This window comes from Atractosteus spatula, chromosome 5 (assembly GCF_055471065.1).
Source record: "Atractosteus spatula isolate fAtrSpa1 chromosome 5, fAtrSpa1.hap1, whole genome shotgun sequence".
NCBI lineage: Eukaryota > Metazoa > Chordata > Actinopteri > Semionotiformes > Lepisosteidae > Atractosteus > Atractosteus spatula.
Genome location: NC_142710.1, coordinates 40,930,571 through 40,945,017, shown reverse-complemented (window position 1 = coordinate 40,945,017; position 14,447 = coordinate 40,930,571). Strand labels below are relative to the sequence as shown.

At 41.9% G+C, this 14,447-nt stretch overlaps 1 protein-coding gene across 2 annotated transcripts; it reads right to left on the bottom strand.

Moving 5' to 3' along the window:
* Nucleotides 1-2,261: 2,261 nt before the first annotated feature.
* Nucleotides 2,262-11,031, bottom strand: LOC148835082 (uncharacterized). Of its 2 annotated transcripts, XM_088917385.1 has the most exons (4): nucleotides 10,801-11,031; nucleotides 3,446-3,537; nucleotides 3,038-3,164; nucleotides 2,262-2,584 (listed from the first exon to the last, which is right to left on the bottom strand). In XM_088917385.1, exons 1-4 carry the CDS (start codon nucleotides 10,862-10,864, stop codon nucleotides 2,574-2,576), a joined length of 294 nt encoding a protein of 97 aa, XP_088773511.1. In that variant the 5' UTR covers nucleotides 10,865-11,031; the 3' UTR covers nucleotides 2,262-2,573. The 2 variants fall into 2 exon arrangements, with proteins under 2 accessions (XP_088773511.1, XP_088773510.1); XM_088917384.1 differs by lacking the exon at nucleotides 2,262-2,584 and having other exon boundaries at nucleotides 2,872-3,164; nucleotides 10,801-10,991.
* Nucleotides 11,032-14,447: the final 3,416 nt, after the last annotated feature.

Sequence of the window (14,447 nt, the reverse complement as noted above, 5' to 3'; positions counted from 1 at the left end):
TTGCTGTCACATCATCCAGGTGGGGCTACACATTGGTGGTGGTGGTGGAGGGGAGTCCCCATTACCTGTAAAGCGCTTTGAGTGGAGTGTCCAGAAAAGCGCTATATAAGTGTAAGCAATTATAGCAATTATTATTATTATTTTGTCCCCTGTACATTAAAAGCTACTTGCCACCACCAGGAAACATCTTACCTAAAAGACAGCTAGGTGTTTCTGACTAGCTTAGATCAGCCAGTAGCACCACAGTTGTCATTTATTGCTTTATGTCAAAACAACAAGTGACATGCAAGGTATAACAGAATCCACAGCTAAAGTACAGTGATGATGGTGATAAGGTACTTTAAGTGGACTCTGTATTGTTTTGTGTGGTTCCATAAGAACATGCCTGAATTTAATGACCAGAAAGGTCTTGTTCATTCAGACCCCCATGTCCTCTCATCAGCCAAGACGAAACCATCGTGCAAAGTGATGTGGACTGCAACGTGCAAACTGAAGAGAATTCTCTTGATTATAGTAAAGCTTAGAGAATGGGCTCGCTTTCTGTGAAGTCTCAGTGAAGACAGAAAATCTTATGGCTTCTGAGCATTGCCAGAAAAGGAAAGCATATCCAAAGTACGCTCATAAACTGGTAACTTGTTATATTTTATTGGACTGCACCGCTTCCCTGTTCTGCAACACATGCATTTTAGCAACTCTCAAATTTCTTGATAAAATGCTGGTAGAACCTTTTACTGGGCAAGATGTAGTTAGATCTTGTGATCACTGTCGAAGCTCTTGCTTCTGCGTCCATCTTTAATAAGCTGAGGTAAGAGGGGCAGGGCTCCTGGTGAGATGGATTTACGAGGTCCAGAGGGATCAGGCGCACGGGCCTGAGACTAAGAAGAATGCTGCTGGGGGCAGGCCAAGGTCCGTCTCGCCATCTTTCCTTCTGGCGCTCCCGTAGAATCGAGGAGTCTTTAAGCATCAATTCCAGGTGTCTTGCTCTGGATCCAACGCCGTTGGGTTCTGGTTTGTTCTTTGTGTGTTCTGGACTGTTCTGAACTCTTCTTAGTGCACTTCTCACTGTACTGATTGTATTGTATGTACTGTATTATTATTATTGTATCATTCGTTACATTGTTGCTATGTTGTCTGTGTTAAGCTGCTGTTGCACTGCAATTTCCCTCACGGGATCAATAAAGTATCTATCTATCTTATCTTTTTCGGTTAGCATTGAGCCCATTAATTTCAGAATTCTTTCCTTACCACTTTACCACTGGCTTATAGTTTGGGTCAGGGGGGCTGGTGAAAACATCCATATATCACTGGACTGTGGCACGCCTCCCAGGAAATAAATGAAGATGTGTGTTTCACCGTTGTCAAACATTGCATTCATTTTCAACCTATGACTCAGCATGCGGATCAGGGACACTGTGTCACGACCGCCAGGCAGTCAAGACCGTCTCTTAAGCGATCTAATCAGCACCAGCAGCGGGTGATTATTAACAAACGCCGCCGCACGAGTTAAACCATCTGCACACACTCCACCGTGCGGTGTGCGGTGCGCAGTGCTATTTATACCTTCTTTACCTGCTTCCCGCTGCTCGGTATTGAGTTTACTCCTAGAGAGCGCTACTTGGCGTTTTCTCGTACCTCGTTTATTCTGGATATCGGACTCCCCTTCTGCCTTTTCGACTTTGGACCTCGCCTCTCGCCTCGGGCTGTTTGCCACCGGTGTTCTCCCTCGATTACGATTTACCTTACGCCTTTTGACCACGACCTTGCCTCTCGTTTTGGATTGTTCGCCTGCCTCATGCACTACCCGTGCCTGCGTCTGCACAGGATTCTTGTATCTTCCCACCAGGGATTCCTAACACACTGTGCTGTAGGAGGCGGCTGTCCTTTAGATGAGATGTTATACTGAGGTCCTGAGTACTTGATCATTAAAGAAACAATTGCACTGTTTAAAAGAGTAAAGTTGTTAAAATCCCGGTGTCCTAGCTGATATCCATTTTCTACAGTGTAGCCTCCCTAAAGATCTACTTTAATTCAAACTTTCTTACTACTCCACATGACCTACTGTGCAGTGGTGCTGTTTGTGCATAATGGCTACACAGCCTCAATCTGCCCAGCTACAGTGATGGATGAAGTGGGTACAAGATTCTCAGGGTCCTTTAGAATTCAAATTTGAATAGAGATGTTTTGTTTTTTTTTCTGGCAGTTTATATGACATCAAAGCACCGAAGATGATTGTAATTGAAATCAAAATTCACATGGAAGCTGTGTTATAAAGAAGATTTTTATTACATTTCTTATTCAAACATCTATTAATAACAAAACATGTTGCTATAACTCCTCCAGTTACAAAAGTAAAAATAGAAAAAAATATATAGAGGAAAATACTTGTAGCACAAATCCATTGTACTGGAATCTGTAACATTGATTAGGGATTAATTGTTGTATTGGCACTGGCCATTAAAATCATTGTCTGTTGGATGCAACCAGAATCAGCTGCTGTCTCTGTGATATGTAAAAGCCAGGCACTGCACTACCCTGTGTTGTCCAGTCTATGTTCGCTGTATGAAGTGTTTTCTTCAGCTGGAATCTGCAGGATGAGAAAATAGGTAGCTCAGCCTGGTGACAACAGTAGAGGGAGCCATTGATCTGCATTAGAGAGGAGTGTAACCTGTAATTGTGTGCAAAAAATGAAAGACAGAAGATGGACCAATGACAGAGGAGTGTAAGGGCTTCGTTGGAAGATATGGACAAGTGATTACACTGGTATAGAGAGAATAGAGTTAACTTAGTGTTTTATTTCTAATACTGTACATGTAGTACAAATGGTCGTTGGGTAGGAGTTTTAAGTCTAGTGATAGTGTGTTGTGAGCCATCCCCTAAATGAAACTTTTGTCAAATTTTGTCAATTACAAAAACCCACAGAAACTGGAAAAACTGGATAGCTGAGAAAGGGTTCCGATTTCAGTCTTCAGTGTTACAGCCTGCTTCCCTTCGGTTTCCCAGGGTTGCTAAAGGGCTGCAAAGAGAGCGGTTTCCTCACCCTTGCTGTCCAGAATGTCGATGACAGGACCTGCAGTATCCAGCAGGGGGCGCCACTCTGGGGCCTCAATGGTGTCGAGGAGAATGGACACCTCTGCCTCCAGCTTTCCTACTGCATCTTCCACACGCTGAGATGGACACAGGCCATACAAAATAGAGAGCAGTGTGAGCAGAAATCTTTCCTTTTGCTATCTTAGACCTGGGATGTGACACTTTGGTGACTTAAGGGAAGAAGAATTAAAACTAATCAAAACAGGGGTAAGACAGACATATTTTCAGTTACTAGTAACCTATAGCCTTTGAAAAAATATTAAGCAAAGGCAGTGTAAAGGGAATGTTATCTTGTGTGGTGTGGCAGTGCTAGAGTCTAGAATGCCGAAGCTCAGGATGAAGGTGTTCAGCCTGTTACCTGCTCCACTGCGTTCAGCCTGTGGTGGAGGGAACCATGTTCATGACAGGCACTGACATGGGAGGCTCTGGGCAACAGGCCAGGCCCAGGTCCTGTTGACAAAGCAGAGGGTGGCCGTCAGGATTAATCAGCTTCGATATGAAAATTAACATGTCACGAAGGGAAGGCGCAAAAACAAAATGCCACGAGTCATTTGTCTTACAGTGGAAGTCAAATAATGTCCCGTGGTTTGTCTCTTGTCTTTTTTCGAAATGTTCTGCAGGTGCCAGACTGGCTCACAAGGTGGATTAAAAATCTGACTCAAACCGTCATTCTTGTTACAGGCCAGTTCTCGATATATGAGGCTGATGCACTCCTGAGCAAAACAAAACAAAACTCCTATAGGAATACAGGAAACTGAGATGTTTGTGTGTGCAGGTGGGTGAGAGTCTTGGTCCATTCCCAACCACAGACTTGAAATCGTAAATGAATATTAAATATAAGCATATAGTTGTACTAAGTGTCATTTTTGAACTGTTTCGTAATGTTTATCAAGTTAATGAAAAACGTGAAGGCAGGACTGTTGTTAGTGGTGTGTGGTGAGAGGTGGAGAAAATGCTTGAAAATTAGGCACACAAGCTCATGTGAGATGAGCAGTGCCTGGAAGAACAGTCATAAAAAGATTTTCCAGCTGTCTGTGTGTCAACCAGTATATCCTATTCATCCCTTCATGTGTGCCTGTACTGGCTCCAACACTCTGACATGTTGCATGTTAACAGTGAGAACTTGAAGCATTCTAAATTAAGAAGTGGTATATTTATGTGCCACAAAAGTGCAAATTGAAAGCATAGAAATTAAGAACTGACCTGATAAAGGGTTTATCTGTCTAAACCTGGAGCTCAAGCCATAGAACTATGAGATTCTTCTAACATTGTGGGATAAAAGACATCTCAGATGATCTTTGGGGCAGCTGAATTAAAATTCCAAACAACCCTGAAAAGAGTCAAAACAAAAGGAGACTGTTCTGGCCATTCATTGGGTGCAGTTAACTGAATCAAGGATCTCATGTAGCAAAGACTTAAGTTATCACTGGGTATTTAAGAACAGTGATGTTATTGTACTCCAATATCCTACAACAGATTTGATAAAATTGCACATTAGTTCCTCTTGTCTCCAGTGTTAAAAGTGCTTCATCTTAATTTCCACTTGCAACCTTTGGTTGACCCTTCGGAGTTTTGAATACTTGAATCAAATCCTCAGGATACTCTTCTCTGTTAATGTCCCAAGAGGTCTGGTCCAGCCTCACTAAACACACTATAAAAAACTGTAAAAACTGCACACTAAAAAAAAAAATCAACAAATACATCTGGTAGAAATCTTATCATTATTCTATACTGGGTATACACTTATATAACCAGCTATCGTCTTTCATAGGCCTTCTGTAATTCTGACAAAAAATCCACTGAGGTAAAAAATTGCAGAGATGCAGAATCTGAGCATTTTACTTATAACAACCAAAGTATGCTTTTCTTTCAAGACTTGCTCCTTTTTAGTTTTTTTTTCAGATTTGAAGGTTGGGGTTTTAAAGGAAAACAGAAACGATAAACTCAGCAGAGCACATACTTCAGTATATTGACGTTCTCTTCCCTCATTACAACTGCTTAAGGTGACACAGAGGTGCAGCTTGTGCCAGCTCCCTTCAGTGACAGCCTTTCTCCACATGTTTCCTATTAGAACCAAGATCTGGAGTCTGGCACACACAGCACTGCTCACATCTCACTTGTCCAAAAGCCTTCAGATGTTTTGCTCTATTCCAGAGGAAAACATTGGAGCTGGGAAACGGGTGGGGCTCTGGATTGTTAGACAATACATTCCGAAATGTTTGATTCATTGTTCTGGGAAAGATCGACGCTTTTTGCTCGAGTTGAAGATGTGTGTGTTTTTTTCTAAGGCCCCATTAAGGGAGTATACATTCCAGAGGGAGGTTTATTTGCTTTTCCATTGCTGATTTAAGATGAACACATTTCTTTTCTGATTGTATTAAGTACACAAAAAGATATAATGGCAGCTAATGGCTACACTGATCATTGGTGCTCACCACCTTATGTAAAAGTAATAAAGTAAAAAGTCCTACAGAAACATTTGTCATGGTTTTTGGCTTCCATGTTAATTTCCGGCGTTATTTTAGATTTTGGAAGTGCTTGGCAGTTTCTGGCGGTTTATGTGACATCAATGTTGACGATGAAAGCCAGACAATCATAGCAGCATATCACACATGGGTTCTGCAAAAATAATAGATATGTTATATGCCTACATACAAAAAAAACCAACATGTACTACAGTCCCAGCCATTGCCACAGGTATCGGCACATGGAGTGCCAGTGACTTCCTCTATTTCCTCTTTTGGTCCCAAATTTACTACACCCTGCTGTCAGACCAGTGCTAGAGGCGGCACCCTATCCTCAGCCATCTCCCCATCTGCAAATGAGCTGTCTTGGTCTGTGTCTTTGGCCTTCTGCTGACCTCACGGAGTGCACTTCCCGGCACTTAGACTCCTCCTAAGAGTGAAAGTGGTTTGGCTCCCATGGTGAATGCAGGGCTGGCGGGGGGAGGGGGGCAGGTGTGAGAGATCATTAGGAGGGCTGGGGCTTACATCAGGAGGAGGGGTCTTGGAGAGCTGCGTTCCCTTTTGATAGAACTAGGTCTACAGGGCAGGACCTGGCACCCTAGCAGCTTTGGGTGTCTGGAGCCATTCCAGTCTGAGGAGAAGTGAGGAGAGGTGGCATCATAAGGTGGCCTTATCATAGCTGGACGGAGGTTTCTGTTTTGGTGTGGATCCAAATCATAGAGGACCAGTCTCAGGTCAAAAGGAGGCTTTTTTGGCATTGCAAAAAGCGTTTCCTGGTTCTGTTTCGAAAACTCGAGAACAAGACTCTGTGACACCACAATGTGTAAATGTAACCAACCCCTTGTGTGTAAACTACTCTACTCACCCCTTCGTATGGCCTTTCACGATAATGGGGATCAGTCCTTCCAAGTTTCACGGAAGAGGTACGCAATATTCTCTGGCAGGAAGCATCCTATGATAAGTGTGTAACTGTTCCAATATTAGATAACTATGCAATGTCTTAATCTCTTTCAGCTGCATTCCAGCACAGGAGTTGTATCATTCAGTGATTCACAATATTTGATTCCAGGAACCACGCAGTAAGAAAATATTTGGTGATCCCAAAATTTTGAGAAGTAACAGAACGGAAGTGAAAAGTTACCAAGGGTGAAAATACTAATCTGTGCCATATAAAAATGAACACCTCTAAAATACTGGAATTATCTAGTTTTCCCTTATCCTGTGCTGTAAATATCAACTTTCTGTACCAGGACTGACATGATGCACAATATCATAGACACAAAAACCCTTCCAGATGTGTTTTTAATGCAATCATGTTTCTTTTTGTTCTTATTTGATGTTGCAGTTGTATTATCACGACAAGACTGGTCATTTTTAGGATGCAAGTGCTATTTATTTACTTATATCCCTTTTACACTATATAATAGTCCAGATCTAACCAAACTACTGTATGACACTCCCACGCTGGAACATATATGTATCTGTCTGGGGACAGACTCAGGCTGTGAGTGGGGTTACCGACTTAAGTCTTTACATCTGTGTCCGCCATAACAGATGCATAACAGCAAGAAGATGCAAGGAAGTTGAATTCCGGCTATTTGGATCAACGGAAAGTGCAGCTTACTACCTGGCATGTGGATCACACATGGTGTCAGTTGGTTTCCGTGGCTTTTTCTGGTGCAAAGAAATTGAAATGACCTGATCTGCACCTCGCCGATATAGAAGAGAAACCCTGGCCTGGCTCAGGTGTGTTAATGTAATTGATTTCTTTCTACAGCACAGCACAGAGGAGTCCTATGATGCAGGCCGTTACTGCTGAAAAACAGCTGAGATAGCATCTACACTACATGCTCAAAGCATTCAAAAGTAATGAGACTCCAATTGCACTGAAAGCCTCTCGTTGTTACCTAATAGTAATGCATGGCCACCCAATTGCACCCGATCTCTTTTTAGTCCTTTGCTTTTAGTAGATGACTTAAGAGTTGAATTTCCCCAAGTCTTGCATTAGTCTTTTTAATAACCACCATAACAAGGTAACTCAAAGGCACGACTAGGTCTAAGTATGCAATATTTTGTATTGTGGATAAGAAAGGGTGTGTGTCGATTAATACTAAATGTTACATGATATAATTTACACACCCATACATTTTTTAATCACTTTTTCCAATACAGGGTCGCTGTGTTGGAGCTGGAGCCTCTCCTGGCAAGCAAGGCAGGGTACGCTTTTCACAGGGCGCCAATTTATTACAGGGCAGGCATAGACACAAACATGCACACACTCACGCGAGCGCCAGTTTACCTGGAAGCCAATTAACCTACCAGTTTGTCTTTGGACCTTGGGAGGAGACTGGAGCACCCGAAAGAAACGCATGTAAACATGAGGAGAACATACTGTACAAACTCCACGCAGATAGCACCTCAGGAATTGAACCCAGGGCCTCAGTTAACCAAAGTTAACCACTGCACCACCACGCAACCCTATATAGACATAACATAACAGATAAATATGAGTTGAAGGAGTTATTATTAATATCCACTTTACATGATCTTTTTGCATGTTTTGTTTGAAGGAAGGATCTAGAACATAACAAACCACTGGATGAGGATATCTTTCCCAGTCTACTCTCACAAGCTGAAGCAGATTTACAGTCACTTTGCGTTCTCCCTATCATGTTGCTCTGTGGTTTCTTGTTCCATCTCTTCAGGCGTAAGGCGGGCAGTGGTGAGCTCTAAGTGTAAAAGCAGCGCTGGAATTCAGCCTCATAGTAGTGTGTCCCCCCAAGCCCTGTCTTTAAATATTCATGGTTTCCAGGCATTCCTCATAAGGAATAAACTGCAGTTTCAAAGCACCGTCCACTACTACCTACAAACCTAAGGAGCTACACAGCAGATCCCCATTTGAAGGATTGATTACACATGCAGAACTCAGCTGCAGCCCTTGTGAAGCCTGGTTTAACTGACCTTTCCTAAAGATGGGAAAAGATCTCTACAGCTTGCTTTGGTAAAAATATATAGAGGTTAATATGACTGATCTCCATTTAGCATAGTTTAAAGCCACTCAGATGCAGTTAAAGGAAAGTTGACACTCAGTAAATGTGTTCACAGATACTGCAGTGACATACTGAGACCCATTAACACACCATGCCACAAAGATATACACACTGATTTACAGACATTCAGAAAAAAACACACAAAAGCCATTTATGTACAGACACGCAGAGCAACAGACTTTCACAAACTTTGACACGTAAAGCAAAATCACTACATACAGACTTACAATCAGTGCTCACACCCCAACACTAACAGGCCCAGCTGGAGAGACTCTGCTCTTGTGTAAACACTGTTGTTTCTAATGAATATTTTCTGCCGGAGTGCGCTGAGTGGAGTGTGGCACCCTGCCAACCAAGCTGCGTGAATAGACCCTTGGAGAGGAGAATGCTGCTTTGGCAATCAAAAAGCCAGGGTTCAAGGATTAAGAGCAAGATTCAGTAGAGAATTGTTGGGTTTCATAATTTATGTGAATGTGCATGGCTGTACATGAATACTGGAGTTGTTAGAGATGTGTTTAGATTTGCCGATTTGAATTTAAATACTGATAAGAGCTAATAATGGGGGGAAAATCAGAGGAGGGAAACTGGCCCTCTCTAGCCTTTAAGAAAAATCTATAATTTTTAGATTTCATTAATTTCTTCAGATTCAGAAGGGTTTAAAATAGAGAATTCTGCTAAGTTCCTGTTCAGATTCCTGGATCCGAGGGTTTGCCTGGAAATTAAGTCAGAGGAAGAGTCCTTTCAAGGATATAACACAGTTTTAAATCCTGAGGACTAGAGTAGATCTAAAGAAAGAAATAGAAGTCATAGTTATAGAGGCTGTTTCTCTGAGTTCTTTAAAAAAATGGCTGAGCAGTCTTGGTTAAATGAGCTGCTGGCAACTAAACAAACAAAGTGGTGTGGATCAATTTCATTCACTCTTGACTTTTCATAATATACGCTTTATAAGGGAAACCAATATAGGCAGCTCTATTTTTTTTGCAAAAACAGATACAATTGCAGTTCATCCTCAATGCAGGCTATTTGGACATGATTTTCACCTAAAAACAGATCTGGTGATTTTTCCTTAGCTGCAATCTTGGCAGTTCAGTGGGAAAAAGATGCAAATCTCACTTTTTTATGTTTCCACAAACGTATTGTGACACAGAGAGGACTGGGTTTGTTATTCATTAGGTCAATAAGTAGATGGAAGCTACATAGGTCACCAGTTACTGGGATTTTCCCAGTTCAAGCCAGATTTTACCACTGGCTCACTTTGTCATATCATGTTTGCAAAACCCTCCTTAAGTATCCTTTGGATGAGATGTGAGACAGCCAATCTCCTGTTATAGTACCAGTTTTTGAGGATAGGTGATCACCTAGTCTATATACAAATTCTCTACAGAGGTTTTTTGGTACTAATCTTTATATCTTTTGAATTGTTCATCTGATAATATTTCTGATGGTGATGAAACCTTATTAAAACAAAATAGCCTTTCGTAACCTTCGAGACTACAATAGATCAACAGTGGCAGCATACAGCTGATGTTCTGTGCAAAACTTGAACTTGAACTTAAAAAGTCAGGCTCACCAATGTCCCTGGAAACCCTCTTCACAACATGTAACTGTAACACAAGATTAAATGAATCAAAGAGTTCCAAAGCAGGTTTTTGGCAAAAAAGTCTCTCATTCGCTCCTTTCAACATCTTACAGAATTATAGGATCTGCCAAAATAATGTGCCAGCAATAAACCAAGTTGATCAAGAACAACATTTCATTAAAAACCACCAAACAACACATGAGCAAGAATACAAGCCCTCATTTCTACACAAAACATGCACTTGAAATTTTTGTTGGTGGCTGTTCAAATCTGCCACTCGATAATGCCTTTTGCAATAAACTTTTCCTGACTTATTTAGTATACACAGGATAACTTTTAAATGTTTTTACTGTTCTCAAAAATGCACTAGCCCTTTCTCACTGAATAAAAACATCTCCAGGCTATGTTCCCACTTTGCATTAGATAAAAAGTCGGTTTTCCATATATTTACAATTTGATATCGTTTAACTATTGCTGTACTTGCAGAAAATATTGTAATTCTTTGGTTCTTTCTTTAGCAGCTAAGTTAGGATCCCCAGTTTCTGCCTTGACAGTGTCGAGTATGGGATCATGCCCTGTACCATACACCACACCTTGGAGCTGTGCGTCAGTCTCTTACCTGCCAGAGCCAGGCCAACAAAGAGCAGCAGGAGCACAAGTGTGGGAGAGGTGGGGTGGGCCATATCTGAGGAAGGGAATGGCTGGCCCTCTTCTGAGTCCCTGCAGCTGGAGTGGATGAGAAGTGTCTCTGTCACTCAGCAGATCCAAGAGAAAGAAACTTAGCAAAGGGAAGGGAGTGAACGAGAGGGAGAGAGGGGGTCTGTACTACAGTGAGATCGGATGGACTGCGAGAGGAAATTCTTTAGAGCTGAGCCAAGACGTTAACAGCCGTTTTCCCTTTTCTCTCTCTCGCTCTCTCTCTTAGTCTCGCTTAGTTTCCTAATGAAAACATTTAAGCAAGAACAAAAGGCTCCTATGACAGACAGAGAAAGAGGGAGGGAAACTGGAGGGCTGGGAGTGGGAGGGGGCATACCTCTGCTCTCTAGCCCAGCTCCAGCCAAGCTATAAATGCTGGAGCTGACAGGGATACAGAGTGGTTTTGAGATGAAGGAATGTAACTCCATATTATTGGATCCAGCATCCAGAGGGTTTTGCTTAAAACAACAGCAGCCTTTAAATTTGGGAATTGCCTTAAAGGGCCCTCAGGTCTACCTAAAAGAAAAGCGATATAAGCCACAGTTTAAATAATACAATTTTGCTGGGAAGTATTATCAAGGAAAGAGAGGTTTCCATGGCAACAGCATATTTACCCAAGACATAACCCAGCACAGTACTGTACTGTTTATGCTCTGCAGAAGTAGAAGCCTTATCACTGTCTTCACTCGAATATGATCCCTTGGGATCACTGTGCTTCTTTGTCAACCATCTAGAACAGAAACATCAGAGCAAAACCACTTCCTGCCTATGTGAGTCTTAATACAGGGAGACAGTTATAGAAGAGCAATTCTAGAAACAAAGAAAACATTGTATATCAATAAGTAAGATATTCCTAATACTATATTATAACTGACTATATAATACTATAACTCAGCGTCAAGTGGGCATATCACAATATGCACCCAAGTTTCTCAAAGTTCTCCATCATATTTGTGTGTGTAACAAATTCCTTTCACATGTATGACATCCTTCTTCAGTCATGGCATTGTGGATCTCTTTGAAAATGTGGCACAACAGCCTGAACAGATTCAGAGAGCTGTGATATTGTTTTTTCATTGTGAGTGTGTGGGGTCTGTGCAGGAGGTACAAGTAGCAGACAGAAAAAGAAACAGCTGGGTAAGGGAGACCAAGTATATTGAAAGCAATGGCTTCCATAAAGTGTGACTCATGAGTTAATTAAATAACATCCCAGATGCTTAGGATCATGTATAAAATGTATAAAAATGCTGTGTGCTTGTAATTATGGCTGGCATGGCTGCAAGAGGAAACCTCAGTGGCTTTGAAAGAGCAGAGATTACAGAGGTGCAGGAGCTTCAGTGGCCAAGACAGGTCAACTTGCTGCTGTGTCATGAGCAGCAGGATCTGAGGTGATGTCAGCATGTCACTCCAAGGGAAAAAATGGCAGAATGCTCTGGTCAGGTTGCAGAGCACAAATCTCTCACCACACCAGTAATCCTTGTGTGCGAGTCCATTGGTGCAAAAAACATGGGCAATGGACTGCCAGGGAGTGGAGGAAAGTGATATGGAATGGACAAATATGTTGCACATGTGGCAACCAAAAGGACTGAGTGCTTAGTTCCAACAGTGAACTGTTCTGGTAGTTCCATGTACTGGTGCGCATTTTCCTGGTATGGTTAGAGTATATTTATTCCCTTAGAAGGCAAGACCATTGCTAATCCCTACTTAGTGGTACTGAGTGATCATCTTCACCCCATGTCTCTGCAGTTTTTTCCTGCCAGCGAGGGTGTCTTCCAGAATGACTGCCTCCATCCACAGACCCTGATGTTCTGCCATCAGATCTGAACCCAATCGAGTATTCATGGAATATTCTCAAACAATACCTGAGACACCTTTTTCCACATCCATCTAACAGCTGTAGGTTGATTGACTTTCTCATGGAAGAATTGTGCCGCACTCCTGCTGCAGAATTCCGGACTGTCCGTATGTTTTGGCCCAGTGCCCAATTGAGTAACTTTACATTGGTGTTTCCATTTTGTTTGTCAACCATATTTTATTTTGTACATCACATGTAAGTAAAGTTGTGTGGAGAATTGCATTGGCAAAGAGGAGTACAACAAGCACAGGCCTCCCAGGTTGATGAGAAATGGCACCCTGCCAAGCCATTCTAAGTTAAAACAGACTGACAAACTGTTACTAAATAGAAGACTATCTCTGTTATCTTGGCTCATGTATGAAAACAGTCGGTCATATTCATTTTCTGCTTGTAATGGGATTTAAATCTCTTAAATGCTGAAACACTGTTGTTTTTTTTACTTCTTACTTGGACCACATAACTTTGACTGCTAGAGAAAGCAGCTTACTAGAGCCATACTAATCTTTCACACAGGATCTTGATTCAGTTTAATCCCATTAATGTTAATTGAACGGTTAACTGAAGAACCGCTTTTTGAGCGTAGTGTTGTGAAAACCCAAGACAAATCATCTTTTCTATATGTACTGTATATTGAAAGCAACAAGGATACCATAACAGCAAACAATGCTGCAATTTAATAGCAATTAAATGTTTAATGTTTAACCTTTAAGCTAAATATGAACTGTAACTTTGCAACCAAATAGCCTATGTATAGAAATAAATGCCCCTGAATCCTGGGATGGTGCTTAATTATGAGCAATTTGCAAACACGGACCAGTATGCATCACATACATACTAACCAGCACATTCACATGTTGTTTGTGCACACGTATGGACAAACAATAGATTGGATGAGCACTCACATCACTTAAACAAAGCACACGCAGTAAAAACCAAAGTGAAACCCCTGACACACACAGTACCAGAGCAGCCCCAGACACGAATCATATACACAGCCACACTTAGAGTGTTTTCAGGAGCGGGGTGGGCCCTGACTGGCCTCTCGAGCTCACTGTCAAGTACTGTCGTGTGTGACTGGCAGCTCTGGAGCTCCGCAGGGGGAGGGGGAACTGCTGCGCTGGCCTCCCAATGGACACCACTGCGCGGGCAGCAGCGCCATCCTTCACTGACCTCTCCAGGGGACACAGGTGCCAGGAAACTGTTCTAGACGTTCGATAGACAAGCCAAGAACAGAGCAGCTTCTCGGTGGTAATTGGTGTATATCTCATGTAATGAATTTGGAGTAAAGCAGGTTGGCACAGTGTTGTCCCATCTGTGCTTAAGTCCTGAAGGCCTGTGTTCACATCCAGCCTACAGCTCAATGCAGCAGCTTAATTACAAAAGGTGTTAAAACAGTGTGGAATCTCCTTCCTTGAGTGGTATTCTGGTGTGTGCGCCAAGAGCTTAGTGCCATACTAGCTTTACTTTCAAAGCATTTTACTCCAGATAATAAAACATGCTGCAGTATCTTCTAACTTTCATTTAACTGACAGAACAACTAAAATTCCCTTTACAGGTTTGCAGTAAAGTTAAAAAATAGCTTCATCTCTCTACAACAGATGAATGTTAAGGGGTACTGTTCGAGAGTAGGAGACAAACTGTTTCACATTGAGGAAAACGTAATTGATCCTACTTAAAGCATGTGTCTACAGATCTACTAATTGGCTATTACTTTT